Raw genomic sequence first — 19,808 nt, 5'->3', positions numbered from 1 at the left:
TTCCAATTCAGAAGATGCTGGCAATCCACATTTTAGCTGTTTTCTAAGAGCTTAAGTTTGGCGAAATGTAAGAAAACACAGTTTAATGCCGAAATTTTGAAAACCTTCTCTCAGGATGTTCAGTTATCTTTATGCATTAAAACGAGACGTCAACTCACAAGTGTGTGTGTGTGTGGTGGGGGGGGGCAGGGGGGAATTTAGCCGACATTTATAATTTTTCTAATTCAGTAGTACAACTTTGCTCACCTTATAATCATGTAAAAAGGTGTACTCAAGTACTGAGTTACTGATCAAGTTATGAATACATACCAAATTTGGTCTGAAATTACAGACCAAAATATGAAGTTAAGTGGAAATTTTGTTTGTTTGTTTTTTCAGTACAAAAATGACAATAATTAATGTAAGTCTTAAAAAACAACAAAATCTAAAACTTAAATGTAAAACTTATAAAACGTACACAAAAACTGCAGGTGTGTGTGTGTCTGTGTCGGGTGAACTTTTGGTTAAAACATAATTGTTTTTCATTCAGAGAAGTTACAGAAATTTTTCTGAAGTAGGAGTAGAGATACTTTACAATTACTGAAGTAAAAGTAAAAAATACAGTGAAGCAAAAATACTCTTAAATGTAATTTTTTTCAAAAAAGTTGCACAAGTAAATGTAATTGAGTAACTGGCTGCTACCCAACTCTGATGATAGTCAATTCAATTGTTATCTATGTAATTATCTCTAAGCTGTAGTGCAGAATATTTTATATCTTCATTATGCTTTAAAATCACATGACAATGTAGCCCCATTTAATCATTGATAGACTCAGCTCTCTGTATCACTAAATTTGTCGTTTAGAACCAAAATAAAACAATTGATCATTTAAAGTGGGTTGGAATCATTTATTTAGCCATTAGTGAATCGATTCTGACTCAGAAACAGGGGAAAAAAAAAGGTCAGCTCTTGAATAACTTCAACACTTCCACACGACTTTGAAGCAGTAAGAAGCTGTAGACGGAACCAGGAGGATTACATCAGTACCTCGTTGGCCAGCTGCCCGGCGGCGGACGTTTAGCTATCAATCGATCCAAAGATGCTGCCTATCTTACAAGTCACTGCAGTGGTGTGGTGGATATTTCTGCTATCGCGGTGCAGCTCAGCGTATGAGCTGCAGGACACCATCCATACTCTGAAAGAGGAGAACCTCCACCTGCAGCACCGCTTGGAGAACCTCACCCGAGCCCTCAGAGAGCTGAAGCACCTTCTGACAGAGACCTCCAAAGGTAGGAATGGAGTCATCGCAGAACTGGCACACATTTCCTAAAACGAAACTTCTCAGCAGTGTTTGTTTTTTTTTTATACTCTAAAACAGTTTCTCAGGGGGAATTTGATCCTGCATATGTGCACGCCTGGAGGGAGTGGTCCCAACATGGTGAGAAATAGAAATTAAGTCTTTCTGAAAATGATTTCATTTAAATTAGATGTGAATGTGGTCAAAGCCACATAAAGACAGTTACAAAGTCGGTCTTCTGTCACGTGAAGAACATCTACAGGATTAGAGGACTAATGTATCAGCAAGATCTAGAGAAACTCATCCATGTATTTATCCTTAGTCGTATTGATTACTGCAACAGTGTTCTCACAGATCTGCCTAACAAATCAATCCTGCAGCTGATCCAGAACGCTGCTGCTGGATTTCTGACTAAAACCAGGAAAACAGGAGACATCACCCAGTTCTACAGTCCCTGCACTGAGAAAATAGGCTTTAAAATTTATAAATCACTCACCGGTTTAGCACCACAATACATTAAAGATCTCCCGTTGTTGTATCAACCTTCCACACCTCTCAGGTCTTCTGGTTCTGGGGATGCAGAACAGAACCAGAACCAAACATTGAGAAGCGGCTTTCAGCTTCTATGCACCGCAAATCTGGAGCAAACTGCAAAACAGCTGAAACACTGAGTTCATTTAAAACAAAGTAGAAACCCGACCTGTTTAAAGTTGAACCGTAATAAATGAAACATTGAGCATCATATTTTATGTATTTATGATTTTTTTTATTGTTTTCACTTTGATCTGCAATGTTGCTGAAACATGCTGCAAAAATAAAGTAGATTTTTTTATATTTGATAAGTCTACTATCTTTCAGGCATCAGTGCTGAGACTCACCAGATGTTGGAGCAGGCTTTGTGTTTAACTGAACTCCATGACGCCGCACATCCCTTCTTCATCTCTCCAGGCCTCCTCCTCTTCCTCACATCAGTTGTCTCTGTTCTTGCTGCACACTTTTGTTTTAATTAACAAACATTCAGCTATAACATAACATAAAATAACATAACATAACATAGAAAACCCAGATAATTCTGATATTACTTTTCAAAATTGTGAACTGTAAATGCATCATAATAATAATAATATATAAGAATTTCTTGAAATCTTTACAACTTAATTTGAGTTGTATCTGTGAAAATGTGTTTTTTATGTCATACTGCATCCAAATAAGCCGAAATACACTGTCTGCAGGATTATTATGTTTATATAACAAGTAATAATAAATAATTTTTGCATTCAACTTGAGTGTGATTTCAATGATTAAATCTGATGTGAAGATTGCTGAAAATAAGATGCTTTTCTTGTTTACAGAAAGAGAAGAAGGATACAATTCAAAGATACAATACAGCTCTGGAAAAAAAAGACAAGATACCACTTAAAATGATCCGTTTCTCTCATTTTACAATGTTTGAGTAAAATGAACATTGTTCTTTTATTCTATAAACTACTGACAACATGTATCTGAAATTAAAAGCAAAAATTTAGTATTTATGTGCAGAAAATGAGAAATGGTCAAAATAACAAAAACGATGCAGCACTTTCAGACCTCAAATAATGCAAAGAAAAGTTCATATTCATTTAGAAACAACAACACTAATGATTTAACTCAGGAAGAGCTCAGAAATCAATATTTGGTGGAATAACCAGGAGGTTATTATAAAATAATATATTAAACATTGTACAGTTGTCTTAAATCTTCAGAAAATATCACTTGCTCAGAAGCAATTGATATTTCATTGATAACTAGTATAAATGTTTTTATAAAAATGACTGGTTTTTAAAATTTTTACTTGCATTTTATAGTTTTTTTTCCTAGTTTCACAATTTTAAATAGAAAATACAAGTTGTTTTTATTCATATTTCAGCAGTTTTGTGGTTGTGACATCAGTTAGTGTCATCACAAAGCCGAATTCCTGAATTCTGCAGTGACAAACGTTAAAGAACTATGAAAACACACAGAAGATTCATTTCTGAACAACGGACTTAAACGGTAAGATTTCTGGGACAAAAGGCGTTTCCTAATGTAAAAATAACAGAAAACATTTAACATTTATTGTATTTGTCCAGACAGAACAGAATAACAATGAGTGAGCGAAGGAACCCTATTTTTGAGGATTGGTTGGAGGATCTTAAAACGATCAGCAGAATGACATTTGACCAATTCAACGAACGTCTGGATGCCATTCAGAACATATGTAGAGCTCAACGCATTGGACTAACGTTGGCCAGCATGTCTAGGCCTGAGTTTGACGAATTCCAAGCCTTTCTGTCTGAGTACATCCAGGAGCTGGAAAGGCCTCAAGAAAGATCTCAGAAAGCCAAGAAATTGGTTAAAAATGCCGTGAAATGTGCAGGAAAATGGCTGTTCAGTACACTTCTGAAAATGCACCAGAACGGCTCTCTGAGGTACTGGATCGACATCTGGTATTTTTAAATAAACAACTGTTATGAAAAGCTATCTCAGATGTATGCACTCATCATTTATTAGAATATCATACCTTTATAAAATATGTACTGAAATCCTTAATCGGCATATTGCAGCGATGGCGTAGTTACTTTGAAAAAGTAACTGTAATCAGATTACTGATTACTACTCAGATTACTAATTACTTGATTTGGAAAGTAACTAATGTAGATTACAAGTTACTATCTTAGTTACTTTCAACAGTTGCTGACAACAACTCTTCACCACCAGTAAAAGTTACACTAAGCTTTAGTGATGTACTCGTCAGTTATTTTATAATGTTAACATCAACAACGTATCTCCACTTATAAGGCTGAACTGAAGAGGGGATTGTTTAATGGCTACAGCATTTTGTTTTGTCTGTTTTATTTCGTTGAAGATTACGGAAAGCTTTATTTAATTTATTTCATACCTGGGTTTCATAAAGCTTCTGTATTACTTCATGTTTTAAGTTTACATGACAGGCAGTTTGTAAACATAGTGTAAGATTATTTTTACATTTCAATTAATGTGGGTAGATACAATATTCGTTATTTACTAAAGTTGATCTATAGGTAGGGAATTGTGCTTTGCCTTTAAGAGGAGCTGTTTCCTTCTTCTTCGTCCTTCCGCTCCTCATCCTCCTTTGGAGTCGGTCAGGGTCCCGTCTCCGTTTCCCCTCAGCACCATGGTGAGTTCACGGACCGCCTCTTTGACCCTGGACAACTCGTTCTTCGTGTTCAGGATGCTGTTGTGGGCCTGCAGGCGGTCCAGCTCCTGCCTCACCTCCACGATCTCGTTCAGAGCTTCCAGCTGCGTTCGACGCCGAACACCTGCAGCGTCACTTCCTCCAACCGCTTCTCCGCGGTTGGAGGCAGTTTCAGGAAGGAGCGCACCGCTCTGCAAAATACTGCCCACTAATCTGTTTTTTTGGTAAATAACTGGGTAGAATAGGTTCTTTTCACAGAATTTTAACTAAGTGAAGCAAAAATGCATTCGGGGAGAAATTTATGGTCAATTTATAAACTGGACAAAAACGCAGTTCGTTATGCTGATAATAATCTAATATTTTATAGTTGAAACATGTTTTTTCCATTTCTTTCTTTTTTTAATAAAATCAAAAGGAAGTTTGATTTGGACTTGTATGTAATTAAAGCATTTGCTGCAGGTCCGACTAAGTGTCATCACACTGATAATGTAGCATTTATTATCTGTACATCACTGAAGGTTAAACTTATCTCTACTGAAACCCCCCCCCCCCCAAAAAAAAAATCCTGGATCAAATGCCATGCAGCCCTGAATAAACAGAGGCCGCTACAGTAAAATGGCTCATAATTAGCAAGTTTTTCTACTTTATTATTCTCTGACTCAAAAATAAATGTCTCCAATCTGATAAATAAATACAAACATCAGTAAAATTTTGCAGCTATTAACAAAATGAAGCAAAAAAATGTAATTTTTCATACATTTATTACCGGATGTTACACATTAGTTTACATAAAAAGTTGCAAATTAAGACGGGTCGTGTTGACATGATACCAAGACCCACAGGCACTTTTTTTTTTTTTTAAATACGAGCAGAAAGCGTTTTAAGCTCGGAATGCAGGTTCATAGCTGTGCTACATACAGTACATTCAAAGTTTACAGTATTTATGGGGTTAGATGAGAGGTAAGGCATAAAGTTAGTGTTTATGACGAGGACTGGACGGCCTAAATGATGGTAAACATTTCAACATAGTTTTTACAGAAGTGAGTTCCCTGAAGAAAAGTAAAGTTCTTAAAATAAATAAAAACATCAGATTTCCCTGAAATGGAAACAGGTCGTACCTTCCTTTTTCACTCTGTAAATTTTACTAACCTCGGTAGAAATGGTATGACCAAAAATAAAAAAAAAAGAAAAAAAGCCAAACAGCTGCGTTTTCACAATAGTTAGGCTCAGTGCACTATAAATCACAAGGCATTTGATCGTTTAATTATAAACACATAAAAACATTATGGTTAAAAATGCAAGTGAAACACAAATTAGGATGACTGAGGTCAAGTCAGTCGAAGCATGTGAGCGAAGAGTGACCCTCTCACTTTGCGTGTTTTGAGAAAAGAAGGCTAGATAAGTAAAGGCCAGACTGCTGATGTCTGCAAACCTCGTATCTGTCTGACCTTATGGTCCTCGCACTCCGTCGTCCCAGCAGCTAAGACAACACTGGTTTTCGCTTTGGTCCATTTCCACGCGTGGCACAGAGAGTTGATGGGAACGTTTAAGAGATGGCGCAGATGGTGCTGTTTTGGCTGGATATGGCCTCCCTCCTCTTCAGCTCTCTGGCCGTCATCCTCCGCCTGATGCCCTCCAGGTACAAACTCCGGTCAAACAGACCTCCACACAGAGGAATACTGACCAACACACAAGCAAATCCAGTAAAGGGAAAATCTAATTACCATGGTTGATTAACGGGTTATTGGATTAAAATTACTTCCAGTAAATTTCCACCAAAAACACAAAAATGTTTAGAGTAATCTCAGAAATGTTTTGAAAAAACCCCCAACATACATACATACATACATACATACATACATACATACATACATACATACATCCATACATACATCCATCCATCCATCCATCCATCCATCCATCCATCCATCCATCCATCCATCCATCCATCCATCCATCCATCCATCCATCCATCCATCCATCCATCCATCCATCCATCCATCCATCCATCCATCCATCCATCCATCCATCCACACCCTTGTCCCTTAATGGGGTCGGGAGGGTTGCTGGTGCCGATCTCCAGCTAACGTTCTGGGCGAGAGGCGGTGTCACCCTGGACAGTCTGTCCCAAAAAACGTCTGAGCTTAAAAAGTCAAAAAATGTCTGCAGGGTTTCCCCAAGTGTATTATAAGCTTGGTGGGCCTCACAGACATGTGATCTGATCTCAAACATGTTGGTTAAATGAAAATAATTTAAAATCTAAAACTGCTACGGATGTGAATAACATTAGGACTAGGTGACAAGACAAAAAACTTCTTTAATGGACTCACTTGTCTCTTCCCGGCCTGAGTTTGACCTGAAAGACGGCGATGACGGGCCGGTGGTCGGAGGTCTTTATGCTGGAGCAGCTGTTGTATTTCAGCACTCGTATGTCGTTGGCCTGCCTGCTCCTGAACACGACTCTGTCCTGAGAAAGCAAGCGCGCTAAACCACACAAAGACCTAGAGCAACTAGACGCTGAACACAGCAGGCGGGCTTCTTACTGTGTATGAGGGCGTTCTCTGCTTGGAGGTGGTGTCGTAGTTATCACAGCCGATGTCAAACTTATATGTGGGGAAGAAGTAAACCGGTGCTTCCTGGAAACCTTTAAAGATCGAACCTGCACAGAGACGGACAACCAAATACGACAGAGTACCAGGGTCATACTGAGAAAAACTACAAAATCAAATTATGAGGTAAACTAGTAGAATGAAGTCGAAATAATACGAGAATAAAGTTATAATATTTTGAGATTGTAGTCATATTGTGAGAATAAAGTAATGTTATGAAAGTAAAGTTGTAATACTACGAGAATAACGCCAGAATATTTCAAGAATAAAGTCAAAATAATGACAATAAAGTTGCAATAATATGAGATTAAAATCACAATATTTTGAGGTTGAAGTCATAATATTATGTCAGTAAAGTTAAAATACTATGAGAATAAAGTTATATTAATACACGAATAAAGTCGTATAAGAACAAAGTTGTGAAAATATGAGAATATAGTCAATATTTTAAGAATAAAATCATATTAGAAGAATAAAGTGGGAATATTAGGACAATATTCTTAGTAGTATGACTTTTTTCTCATAATTTCATGACTCTATTCACAGAATTTCATGACTTTATTCTCATAATTTTATGACTTTATCATTGTAATTTTGTAACATAATTCTCATAATTTTAGGACTTTATTCTCGTCATTTTATTATTTTATTTTCTTATCACGGCTTTAATACTCTGTCTTCTTACCAAGCAGCCATATTGGCCATCTTCAGCCTTCCTCATACTTACCGTCCTTCATTTGGTTTGACAGCTGGTCGTGCTCCAGCAGAGGGCTCATATCGCCCCCTACTGTCCGCTTCATGATGGCTTCCACCTCCGCCCGGTCTTTACCGAGCCGGAAGTTGAAATCCCCAAACCAGAAGACCTGATCGAACCTTGTGGTGACATCGGCTGCAAGTAAACAAAATATTTCACGTGAAATAAAGCAGGTTTTGCTTTAAAGGACACGCGCATCCAGAGCAAAGACGAGATGTAATGTATAAAGAGGGAGATTTCTGAGATATTAAAGGATAAATTTAAGCAAGAGAAAAAGAGGCACATATTTTAAGGAAAAGAAATATAAAAATACAAAATAAATGAATCAAGGAAAAATAAGAAAAAAAAAATCATACAATCAAAAAACAAAATAAATGAATAGTTTTGGGAAAATATTTTGTAATTAGAAAGAAACATTATTGTTTTTATTATTAATTAGTTTGAGGGGTTCAGTAAGAGATTTTAGTTCTGGCAGGAAATGAGTAATATTAGTTTGCTAACTTTTGTTTGTGAGTGAAAAAGTTTGGATACATATTTTATTCAATAAAGACAAAAAATTTTCAAATGATCCAGGAAAATGTTTGTTTACATTGTAAAAAGACCTCATTCATAATCAGAGCTGTTGCTTAAATGTTTTCACATTTGAAGACGCTTTAGCGTCTTACCTGGCGAGGAGCGATAGGGGTTGGTGTCCGGAAGGCTTTTGGGCAGAGCTAAAGCTTCGATGATCTTGTTGTAATCGAGTATTCTCTCGTAAACTTTGGTATCTCCAGCTGAAGGAAAAACCAAGAAACAGAATCATCCAGAGATAAAGACGAAAACAAAAAAACAACAAAATAGTTTAGTCTTAGTGCGTCTTCTTTGCCGTCTTTATCAGCAGACACACCTACTCACATGTGAAGTGGGATGTTATGAAGAGGAAGGAAGTTCCAAAAAAGGTAAAGGTGATGCCGACGGCTCCTTTCGTCTTGATCTGAGAGATGATTCTGGTCGTGACTGTGGCATGTTCCACCTCTGTTTTAATAAAACAATAAGAAAAGCTTGTGACTAAAAACCAAAATTAACAATAAATAAACAAATAGAACATGTGAAATTGTTCACAAAATTTCTGTATTTTTCTGTAAGAATTTCTAAGGCCACTCTGATTTAAATTTACTAATAATGAAAAATAACCGAAACACTTAAAGACTTTAGCAAGTTAAATAACTGTTTCAACTGATGCTTGTGTTTTTAAACTCAATATCTTCTTACAGTTCAATGAAAAATCCCTAAAATCTTGTTACTCATACACTCTCAAATTAGTTGGTGTTTGCCATAAGGCGACCAGAATATTTCAATTCAACAAACAAACTACCACAATCCAGTTGCACCTCATTTCTTTTCCAAAAATAAAAGACACAAAACAACTTAGCGCAGGCAGCCGCTTTTCTCAAAGATGAGAGAGCGACAGAGAGACAAAGATTGAACAACTGTAAAAATATGAGACTTTTAACTCTCATAAAATGTCCTTTTCACACTAAATGTTTTTATTGTGATGTTAAATAAAATTTATCATCAGATCTGAGATTTTGTTCATGCAGTTTGAAACAAGAATTTAAAATATCCTAAAGTAAAATAAGTAGTTATTTTAACTTGATATTGTGAGTGAAAATAATAGAGAAATGTGGCTCTTTAATCAGGTAATGGTAGTTTTTTTTCTTGCATATTGTGAAATAATTATTTGGTTGAAGCATTTAGTTAAAACTCACAATTCAAGATTAATGAACTTTAAAACAAACAATGTTTAGACAACTTGTCTCCTGTTGTTAAATCAATTTCATGAACTTTAATTTCCGAGTTAAAAACAAAACAATCTTCTTGTCGACTTTAATTGCATTTTCAAGGCAGCAGGTGGACTTTCACTTTCAAGTTAACCCACCTTCAAATGTTTTACAGTGTATCGCCCACCCTTAGTCTCTTAGAAATTCTTACAGAAATCTAGATTTCGTCTGTTATGATTGATTCACCATGTAAAGACAAGCAGCAGAGCGACATTAGAGGACAGACCTGAACAGAACCACATGAGGTCTCTCCTGATGAACACGGTAAGGTAGAGAACGCCATGCGACGCCGTGTAAAGCATAACATAGTGAGGTCCCAGAGTTTCCTGAAGACAGGTCTCCCACTCTCTCCTGCAAGCAAACAAATGGATAATTAACTCAACATTAATTGTAAAAACCTTCTACATGGACGTACCTGTCAGGGCAGCCCTCCTGAACCCCAATGACGTAGAAATCCTGTGCAAAGTCAGAGTCCGTCGGAAGGAGGAGATCGTTCAGGTTGGTCGGTAAGAACTGAAAGGTCAGACGTTTGGTTAAGACCTGGAGGTTAACGACGTGCTGTAAGGGTGCGTGATGCTTCCTCCTACCTTCTCTCCCTGCATGTTCCAGGTGACAACGTAAACACCGACTCGTCTGTCGGGGAAGTGGCGGTCCAGCTCCTCGGACCCGAGCAAGGCACCACTTCCCAGCATGCTCCCCTCCAGGAAACTCCTGGGAGCAAACAAAATCAGGATTAGTTTCTGCATCACAGCTGATGTCTAACGTTTGGATTTTCTCTTTAATAGCTGCTGACAAGAGAAAAACTATCAAGACTTTAGTCTGTGACCCATTTTTGCCTTCATTCCTGTCAAAAATAAGGCTGAGCAAGCATCTTCTCTGATCCATGTTAGTCCCATAACACCACTCTTCCTGCTCAAGAAGTCGGCACATAATAAATCTGTAAAACCTGAAGTTGCAGTGAAACACAGCAGAAACTTTTTTTTTTTCTTTGACGTTTTTGAAAAACAACATAAAGATGCAAGAAGGCATTCAAGTTAATGTATTAATTAAGCGTTTGATCACATGATAAACTAAACTGATAATTTTAGGAATCCATATCAACCCTGCTAAAAGTCATCAGCATCTTTAGCCCTGCTACACCAGAAAGAGAAAGCTACACAAAAGACCCTTAATGCCAATCTGATGGTAATCTGAGCCCGGCACTTACGCGGCGTCCTAAGTCCACCTTACCTGTTTCGTACATCCTGGGGTCTGATGGGGCTTAGCACGCTGTAGATGGACTTCATGGAGTTTACCGAGGCGCTGTCCGACCCCATGTTCTCCAGAAGCCGGCTGTCGCTCAGGTTCCTGTGGAGTCTCTCACCACCCTTCTCTTTGACCAGCATGCCATAATCCAAACAATCCCTGTCAATCCTATTAGCTGCCCGTAAAGTGGCTGACGCAAAGTTCCTGTCCAGAGTGGGCAGCGGCCCTATGGGCTGCACTGGAGACAGCCGCGCCTTGGTGGCTCTCCCCCGTTGGTCGTCCGGGACGCTCTGCTGCCTGTATGGCCGAGCTTCGTGTTGCGGCTGCCAGGACTTCCTGTCCTCGAAGACCGGAGATCCCACCGAGAACGCAGGCTGTGGTCTGGAGTTGGAGTTCTGCTCATTTCTCTGAGATATTCGGTCATCTTTGAGAGAGTCTGTGGAGGAACCCGTCTCTGCTCTGTCACTCAGACTCTCCTGGCTGCTTCTCAGCTTCCTGGTCTTCACGCTATCCTCCACAGACACACTTTTGCCAAACTTTGAGGCTTTGGGTATTGATGGAGGGCGAGGCAGATACACAGGGATCTCCCTGTCTGCCTGTTCTTCATCATTGTTCTTGTTGGTAGATTTTACATCAACAAAAGGAGTTTTGGGGATCTTGCTTTCTACGTTACCATAGTCTCCTTTCCCAGGAGCTTCACAGGGGTAGTTGAGAGTACAGTCCTCTCCATTCTCAGTCATCCTTTCTTCATGTCTGAAACAAGCTGTGGTGAGCCGGATAAAGCTTTTTCATTGCTATTAAAAGACCTGCAAAGAAACAGAAAGCGTCTCAGTAAAATAAGTTGCCTAAAGGAGCTGAGGTGGCAGAGAATAGGAAAGATATTGTTGAAATACAGAAGATATGTGGAAGAAGACAATCTGATGAGAGGAAAGTGAAATTAAACTTTATATCTACATGCAGAAAACTATTAAAAGCAGAAAATTAATCTTACATCCTCCACCATGACCCACATGGCAGCATCTACACAGAGATGCTGTTTTTTCAGCAGACACAGGGAAGAAAATTAGGGTAAACTGGGGGGAAATTCAAAGCAATCCTAGATGTTAAGATTCAAACTAACAAACCTGAACATGTATCTACTGCTACGTCAGTTAGGTTTAGATCAGGGATCTCCAGCTTAACAGCTACTGTCCTGAAATTTTTATATGTATCAATGTTAAATTTGGTGGACTATCTACATGTTTAGATTCCATTTACGTTTGCGGCATTCTGTTATTTAACAATCAAAAACATTTTCTATATAAATCAAGCGCTTCTGCGTCGTTTTGTACATCCCTAAGAACATATTTTGTTACTTTGGTCTAATAAACTTGCACGTTACAGATAATTTTATTTGTAACTTTTCCACACAAGCGAACTCTGATTTGTGATTTGAAAACCAAACCTTTAAGTTTAGTATCGCTTTTTATTGTCCTTCCTGCGCAGAATATATATCAGATATTGTTGTCATAGCTGACATCGCTACACAATGTCACATTTAGCGGTTAAAAACTCAAATGTTTGACTCAATCAATTAAATCACTGCTGCTAGCGAACATTGTTAGCCATCTTACTTCAACAAAATGAAGTTATTTCTAACTTTAAACATATTTTACCACTTTTACGCGTTTTACTTTCTAACCAGAAAACCTCACAACAAAAGCAACTGTTTAATTTACACTACTTTATGGACACTGGATAGCAATTCTGCTGTGGTTAGCAATGCTAAATGCTAACTAATAGCAACGATATATTCTAGCTAGCTGAGCTAAATAACGTTCCTGTTAAATCTTTTTCAGCCGGATTAACATAAAATCTCTGTTTATTTGTGTTGCTTTATTCAACCAAATCGAAATCATGATAATGTAGTGTTACCTTCAGTGAACTGTCAATATCTGAGTAGCAATTTTAAAATTAGCTCTGCGACTTCCCTAGCAACGTCTAACAACACGGATTTTGTTGCCAAGAAGACAGAAGAGAACTGGATTGAGATGCGTCACTGACCGAGAGCGCCCTCCTCAGTCAGAAAGTTATATTACAACTGTTCCATCACTACCATAGTCGTTTTAAATTTTCTTAATGAATTTTACAGTCAAAGGTGGGCAGAGTACACACAAATTGTACTCAGGTAAGAGTAAAATTACTTCAACATATTTTGACTCAAGTAAAAGTAAAAAGTAGCTATCTACGAAACCACTAAAGTAAGAGTAAAAAACTATTTTGTAACTGGTCAGGTCGGAGTTAATACTTAAAAATTATGTTATCAGTCAGACAAAAAAAAAGAGAAAAAAATTGACATGTTCAATGTCGAATTATTTCAATATTTTATGAAACTAAAACTCACAACATATTTTTTTTTACAGATCAAGATGCTCTGGTGACAATATTTGCTCCTTGCTGTATCTTCTTGGTATCAAAATGTCACAACAGGCTCAGAAAATAAAAAAATAAAAAAAATACAGCAATAAACTTAAGAGTACAAATAAGAAGTCTCACTTTAACATAACACGTTTTTTCTTCATTCAGTGAAGTTACTTGCAGTAGGGAGAGTATCCTGAAATTTTTCCCCACAGAAATTATTCAAGTAAATGTAACTGAGTAAAAGTAACTATAGTTATTGTTGCATTTATTCAATAAAAAATGTCAAGTCAAACCAGGGAAGACAAAAGTCCAAAAACATCAAATACATTTTTAAAAAGCAGTATTATGTTTATCCTAGTAATTTCTCTATTTTCTGTTAAGAGTTTCTGATCCACGTGGTTTCATTTTAGATCACATTTAGTTAATTATGCCTTAATATCTTTGGAGACGGCAGAACATAATATGTTTCTCTCAAACTTGAAACATGAAAACATTTAAATATTTTGGAATATTTCAAAACAGCTACTTTTAACTCAATGCAGAATCATCCTTAATTTATTTATGGGATGCTATTCCATCAACTATTCCAATTGATCCTGGTTATCTTTTTTTTTGTTTATTTTGTATAACACACTCATTGTACCACATTTGACATATTGTGTGGCAGTTTGGGGCAAAACATACAAAACAAATTTACAACCGTTGTATGTAAAAAAAAATTCAAATGCAACATAAAATGGGATATTGGGAACATACAAACCTGTTATTTTTTAAATCAAATGCACTGAAATTTGATTAAAAATTTGTAACATTTAAAACAATTCATGTTTAAAGTAAAAAAAACATGATACAAAAAATGTTTTGTGACAGAGATGGGAGTTATAATTTAAAAAACAATGATTTAGAACATTTATCAGTGTGTAATGGACTAGATGATAGAAATATAAACCATCTTAAAAACTTATTAAAATATTGGGAAATATGTTGCATAGGATGGGTGTCTCAAAGACCAAAAATAGTATTACTGACACTAAAAATGTATAAATAATTGTACATTTAAGGATGAGAATGTGAGATGTTAGTATAATATAATATGGAAATAATGTAAGTTTATCTGGTGTTTGGAGATTTAAAAGTTTGTAGATTGATGATCTTGTTGCTCTTTTCGAACAGGTAAAATTGCTTGTCAATTGGGCTTGATAATTTGGTTTATTTTCTTTTATTTTCTCTAGTTTTGTCAGTTTGAAGTAAATAAATAAAAATGTATTGTGTCGATCTTTTCTTTCAAATTGTTTTACCTTTTAACGGAATCACAAAACTTTCCACACGCTTAGCAACATGCCAAAAGGACTGACTGCACAAAGCTCATTATGTCAGGCGGAAACAAAAAAGAGAACGCCGTTGTTGCTGAGGTAGGTCACGGTGAATGGACAACGTCAAGGTGAGAGCGCCGATTGTTAACCCCGCCATCCTTTCTGTGACCCGCCGACACTTTTCACGAGAAACAGCCGCTGAATGGATTTCTGAGCTGGCTGGCCCCCCGGGAATGTTGACGACCCTTTCCATATTCTGTGTTTTTCTATGGCGTTGTTGCTGGCTCAGGGAGTTTGAACAAAAAGGGGCAGTCTTTGGGTCAAGTATAAAAGGAAAGGGTTAAGCCAGGTAAGGCACAGTTTGGTGCAAGAGAAAGAACAACAGCAGCTCCCGCAGCAGCAAAAGCCGACTGACAACCAAAATGACCTCTTCTGGAATGAACATGATGAGCAGGGTGAGTCCCACATTCTTTAATTATGTGTTTTGAGGAAAACTTTTTAAAAAATGAAATAAAAACAGCGCAATTAATCACCATGCTCAAATTTGTATAAGCTTGAGATGCAAATATGCATGTTTTCAAAATATATATATTTTAAAAAGATTATTTTTTGTGTGTTTTCCAGGTTTTCATGTAGTTTTTGTTTAAAAATATAATGTAGAGATGCTAACTATAACCTGCTTGTGCTTCAGAAGAAGGATAACTCATGGTTGCAATATTTAGTTTTATCAAAACCTCAACCTTAGCGCAGATCGCACCACATTGACTCTCCTGGCTCATCTTTTCACTAGCGTTTGTAACGCTGCATTGTTGACCGCAGTACAAGACCATGTAACGTGCTGCTGCGAGCTAGGTATCTATGGCAAGCAGATTTAACATAAAATCATTTTTACCACACTTACATTCCAGATATCTGATATTTGTTTATTACTATAAGTATTAGTAAATGAAGATGTCTCTAACTATGTTTTTGACTAGACCAAATGCTTATTTGAGAAATATTCATTTTGTGAATATAAATTATGTCAAATTGACCATCTACAATGAACAAGAAATTCTTACATATAAAATGCAATTATAACCAGTTGTAATTAAAATGAATTTTAACAGCTGAAATGTAGAGGAAGCCCAAAAAGAGCTGCAACAAATGTTGATTTCTGGCTTAAAGAAACAATTTGAGTTACCCAGATGTGGGTAGAGCACCCAAAAATTGTACTAAAGTAAAAATAGAACTACTTCAACATATTTTTAGTCAAGAAGTAAGAAGTAGCCATCCAAGAAATTACTCAAATAAGAATAAAAAGGTATTTGGTAGAAGGTCCACTCAAGTATTGCGTAACTAATCAAATTATTAATCATTTTATATTTAAAAACAAACCAAAATATAAAGTTAAATGGGAATGTTGGTATTAAAATGACAATAATTTACACAAGTAACAAAAAAAAAAAAAAAAAAATCAGGCATAAAAAAATATTTCAATTAAAAATGTATAAATTATGAAACTTCAACAAAACACTGCAAGTGTTTGTGTCTGTTTGTGGTGAAGTTTTGGTTAAAACATTTTTTTTTTTTATTCAGTGAAGTAGAGAATCCAGAAATTTTACTCAAATAAAAGTAGAGATACTTCATAATAAGGATTCAAGGGCTCAAGAAACCTTTGCTTGTTTGTGGCATGAAATTAAGACTAAGGCCCCAGATTAAGAAATGTAATACTTAAATAAAAAATAAGAATAGTAAAGTAATTTTTGTAACACACATATATGCATATTAAAAAACGTGTGTATAAATAATTTAATACATTTTAGTAAATTAATAAATTTACATCATTTATTAAAGGTATTAATTATTAAACTTATGATATTTATACAATAAAACTATTCAAGCGAAAATTAAAAGTTCAGCGTAGTAAAAATACTAAATGTAATTGAGTAAATGTAGCTAACTCTGGAGCTAACCAAAGTCTTTCCGTCTCAGATCGTCTTCTACGAGGACCGGAACTTCCAGGGTCGCTCCTATGAGTGCATGAGCGACTGCCCAGACATGTCGTCCTACCTGAGCAGGTGTCACTCCTGCCGGGTGGAGAGAGGCTGCTTCATGGTCTACGACCGCACCAACTACATGGGCAACCAGTACTTCATGAGGAGGGGCGAGTACGCCGACTACATGAGCATGATGGGCATGAGCGACGGCATCCGGTCCTGCCGCATGATCCCCATGGTAACCAATCCCACACTCACCGCCAGGGGCGGGACTAGACTTTTTCTTAAGGGCCCAAGTACAAACTGTGATAGGGTGGCACAAACTATTAAGACAATGCTAGCAAAAAAAAAAATCATAATCATAATGCTACTTTAATCTGTGAATATTATGACTTTATTCTCTTAATTTTATGATTTTATTCTCTTACGACATTATTCTCTAAATAGTAATACTTTATACACTGCAAAAGGACAAAATCTCAAGTATTTTTTGGTATAGTTTCTAGAGCGAATATCTTAGCATACTTGAAATAAAACCATCTAACTCAAAAGTAACTTTTCAGTACAATATAGAGGCTTGTTTTAAGTAAATACTTCCTTATTATTGATAAAAATGTATTGTTGCATTGTCAGATTAATTATAACAAGGCATTTTTCCCATTTTATAAGTTAATTTATCTGCCAATGGAACTGCCGTCACCTAGTTAAAGAGCCACATTTCTCTATTATTTTCACTCACAATATCAAGTTAAAATAATTACTTATTTCACTTTGGAATAACTTAAATTCTTGTTTCAAATTGCATGAACAAAATTTCTGTTCTGATAATGATTTTTATTAAACGTCACAATGAATTCTGATCAGAAACAGAGCGAACAGGACATTATCCTCAAGATGCATTAAAATGAACATTTGCCTTAATAAAACACGAGTCAGATCAATGTAACGCACTTCCACCTCAGGATACAGAGACATGCCGCTGAGCATTCTGGGAAATAGTTCCCACTCCTGTCTTTTTATTCTTTCAGTTTTTTTTAGTGTCAACTATAAACTGTAGTTTATTCAACTTTTTTGACCAAATTAATAAAAAAAAGTTAACACAACTTACTGCTGTAAGTTTATCATTCACAAACTCACATTTAGGTTGAAAATCTAAAACTTGCTCAATTTATTTGGCTTGAAGACTAGAAGCTAGTAGACACAACTAAATTCAGTTTAAATGTTTTACAGCGTTGGTCCGGTGTTGTAATATTCTGAGCTGTAACCCTCTTTTTGTCTCGCGCCACAGTACAGAGGATCCTACAGGATGAGGATCTACGAGAGGGAGAACTTCGGGGGTCAGATGTACGAGATGATGGACGACTGCGACAGCATCATGGACCGCTACCGCATGTCCAACTGCATGTCCTGCAACGTGATGGACGGCCACTGGCTGATGTACGAGCAGCCCCATTTCAGAGGCAGGATGATGTACATGAGGCCCGGCGAGTACCGGAGCTTCAGCAACATGGGCTGGAGCGGGATGAGGTCGATGAGCATGAGGCGCATCACCGACTCCTACTACTAAACTCTCTTTGCACTGAATAAAGCTGTCAAAAAAAAAATAAACTCCTGCCGGGTTGAAGTCACTGCTTATTTTCAAACACATTTCAAGCTTATTGATAAAAGCATAAGCTTTAAAAGTTTTAGAGGTTTAAAATATCAAATTTTAAAAAAGCATCTATTTATGTGACACAAATTAGAAAAAAAAAAAGTGAAATGGAAAGAAAACTACACCTGGTTTCAAAATATAAATGAAATTTAAAAGTAGCAGTCCAAGAAACCACTTAAGAGTAAAAAAAATATTTGGTAAAATCACTATTGAAAGTACTGAGTATCTGATCTAAACATCAATCATTTAATATTTAAAAATTGCTCAAAAGAGTAAATAAAACACATATACAATTTTTTATTTCAAACCGTAAGAGAGAAAAAGGAATCTAGTTTATTTTTTTATTTTATTTATTTGAGTATAATCTCAAGTAGAGTACATTACAGGTCAAGCAAAGACATTTAAACGTACATTCAAATTCATTCATTTCAGTCAAATTCCTTCCAAATAAATGAACTATTTCCGGTTAAATTTGTTACCTTAACCGGAATCATTTAAGTTCAGTTGGAAACAAAATTGATTCTGTATGAGACAAAATTAGCAAAACAAAAATTAAGATAGCCCACAAGAAACCGCTTTTAAACCTGCACTGCGTTACATGACCACTAGGGGGAGACCAATCAAAAGTATTGCGATAGGAAATAACCCCAAGTAGAAAATTCCTCTTTTATCACTTGATTTATTACCTCTTTGTCTTCAGACCTTATCCAAAGAGTTTTAGTATATTTCCTATTGTTTATTGTTGAGTCTGTGAATAGTGGTCACACTTGGGGAAAAACTGACAATAAAGTGCAAGGTTGCACAAGTCACCACCATGATTTAGGTGCTGTCAGCTTTAACAGCAGCACATTCAGTTTGCAGGCAATGTGCAATTAAAAACAAATGATACTGAAAACAGTTTGAACACCATTGTATCATCTTATCATGTGTTTAGTCTTTGTGCTCTTAAATTTGATTAATTAAGACAGTGAAATATGCTCTTGTTGAGGAAACAATAACTTTACAGTTTGAAACAGATTGTTCTCTGTATTGTGTTTTTGGACATCATGTGGTTTCAATAGTCTTCCTTTGGGTGTTTCAGATAAAAATCACAAATAGACGTCAAACGCCACTTTAATACACAGCATAATCAGTTTCCATTGACTTATTGTTTAATTTGTAACGTGAGTTATCAGGAGTCAGACTTTCTAATAATATTTTCAAGCAGCCTCAAGGAATAATTTTATCAATCTGTCAGACTACAGACACATTCAATAAATATTTTAATGTTATTGAAAAGTCCATTTATTTCAGTGGCCTCATCACAAAGTGAGATGCATAAATTCATTAGACAGAGACAGATGTTTTAACACCTTTATTTCTCTTAACCGTAATGATTTTCTGCTAACAGATAATAAAATCATTACATTTAAAATTAGAATAAAGAACTATTTTTAAAAACAGATAGGTGAGTTAAGAGAGAAAGGTTCTTAAATTCAAAATACACTTTCAATCTGACAAATGATACTCACCGTGATGCATCTTCTAATTTACAAAAAAAAAAAAATTTATTGGGTTTTGGCTGGTT

The 19,808-nt window shown here is 36.2% G+C and overlaps 3 protein-coding genes and 1 long non-coding RNA gene across 4 annotated transcripts; 3 read left to right on the top strand and 1 right to left on the bottom strand.

Annotated features, from left to right (window-relative positions):
- The first annotated feature begins 215 nt into the window (after positions 1-215).
- Positions 216-2,931, top strand: LOC145552843 (uncharacterized). The gene is made up of 3 exons (XM_081610841.1): positions 216-1,269; positions 1,359-1,418; positions 2,136-2,931. The coding sequence occupies exons 1-3, from the start codon at positions 1,080-1,082 to the stop codon at positions 2,285-2,287; spliced, it is 402 nt and encodes a 133-aa protein (XP_081466967.1). The 5' UTR covers positions 216-1,079; the 3' UTR covers positions 2,288-2,931.
- A 194-nt stretch (positions 2,932-3,125) lies between these two features.
- On the top strand, positions 3,126-3,776 carry LOC103469903 (uncharacterized). Its single transcript, XR_534423.2, has 2 exons — positions 3,126-3,308; positions 3,386-3,776. It is a non-coding gene; the product is annotated as an uncharacterized LOC103469903 (long non-coding RNA).
- A 1,438-nt stretch (positions 3,777-5,214) lies between these two features.
- inpp5e (inositol polyphosphate-5-phosphatase E) lies at positions 5,215-12,953 on the bottom strand. The gene is made up of 11 exons (XM_008417952.2): positions 12,813-12,953; positions 10,884-11,704; positions 10,241-10,364; positions 10,069-10,166; positions 9,880-10,004; positions 8,728-8,847; positions 8,499-8,606; positions 7,807-7,968; positions 7,014-7,129; positions 6,801-6,937; positions 5,215-6,149 (listed from the first exon to the last, which is right to left on the bottom strand). Exons 2-11 carry the CDS (start codon positions 11,636-11,638, stop codon positions 6,017-6,019), a joined length of 1,878 nt encoding a protein of 625 aa, XP_008416174.1. The 5' UTR covers positions 11,639-11,704; positions 12,813-12,953; the 3' UTR covers positions 5,215-6,016.
- A 2,003-nt stretch (positions 12,954-14,956) lies between these two features.
- Positions 14,957-18,198, top strand: LOC103469900 (gamma-crystallin M2-like). The gene is made up of 3 exons (XM_008417951.2): positions 14,957-15,066; positions 16,586-16,828; positions 17,879-18,198. The coding sequence occupies exons 1-3, from the start codon at positions 15,034-15,036 to the stop codon at positions 18,155-18,157; spliced, it is 555 nt and encodes a 184-aa protein (XP_008416173.1). The 5' UTR covers positions 14,957-15,033; the 3' UTR covers positions 18,158-18,198.
- Positions 18,199-19,808: the final 1,610 nt, after the last annotated feature.

The sequence above is a fragment of the Poecilia reticulata genome, chromosome 9, assembly GCF_904066995.2.
Source record: "Poecilia reticulata chromosome 9, P_reticulata-male-v2, whole genome shotgun sequence".
Classification (NCBI taxonomy): domain Eukaryota; kingdom Metazoa; phylum Chordata; class Actinopteri; order Cyprinodontiformes; family Poeciliidae; genus Poecilia; species Poecilia reticulata.
The sequence above is the reverse complement of the archived record's forward strand: the minus strand, read 5'-3'. Positions and strand labels throughout refer to the sequence as shown.

What these genes read in the sequence shown, in the direction of transcription:
- LOC103469900 (XM_008417951.2), top strand. Translation starts at nt 15,034, where the DNA reads ATGACCTCTTCTGGAATGAACATGATGAGCAGG. An exon ending in GAATGAACATGATGAGCAGG is followed by an intron (nt 15,067 to 16,585) that starts GTGAGTCCCACA and finishes TTTCCGTCTCAG; the next exon opens with ATCGTCTTCTACGAGGACCG. An exon ending in CCTGCCGCATGATCCCCATG is followed by an intron (nt 16,829 to 17,878) that starts GTAACCAATCCC and finishes CTCGCGCCACAG; the next exon opens with TACAGAGGATCCTACAGGAT.
- inpp5e (XM_008417952.2), bottom strand. Translation starts at nt 11,638, where the DNA reads ATGACTGAGAATGGAGAGGACTGTACTCTCAACTACCCCTGTGAAGCT. An exon ending in CCCCTATCGCTCCTCGCCAG is followed by an intron (nt 7,969 to 8,498) that starts GTAAGACGCTAA and finishes GTTTACTTGCAG; the next exon opens with CCGATGTCACCACAAGGTTC. An exon ending in GTCAAACCAAATGAAGGACG is followed by an intron (nt 7,130 to 7,806) that starts GTAAGTATGAGG and finishes GTCTCTGTGCAG; the next exon opens with GTTCGATCTTTAAAGGTTTC.
- LOC145552843 (XM_081610841.1), top strand. Translation starts at nt 1,080, where the DNA reads ATGCTGCCTATCTTACAAGTCACTGCAGTGGTGTGGTGGATATTTCTG. An exon ending in TCTGACAGAGACCTCCAAAG is followed by an intron (nt 1,270 to 1,358) that starts GTAGGAATGGAG and finishes ACTCTAAAACAG; the next exon opens with TTTCTCAGGGGGAATTTGAT. An exon ending in GAGGGAGTGGTCCCAACATG is followed by an intron (nt 1,419 to 2,135) that starts GTGAGAAATAGA and finishes ACTATCTTTCAG; the next exon opens with GCATCAGTGCTGAGACTCAC.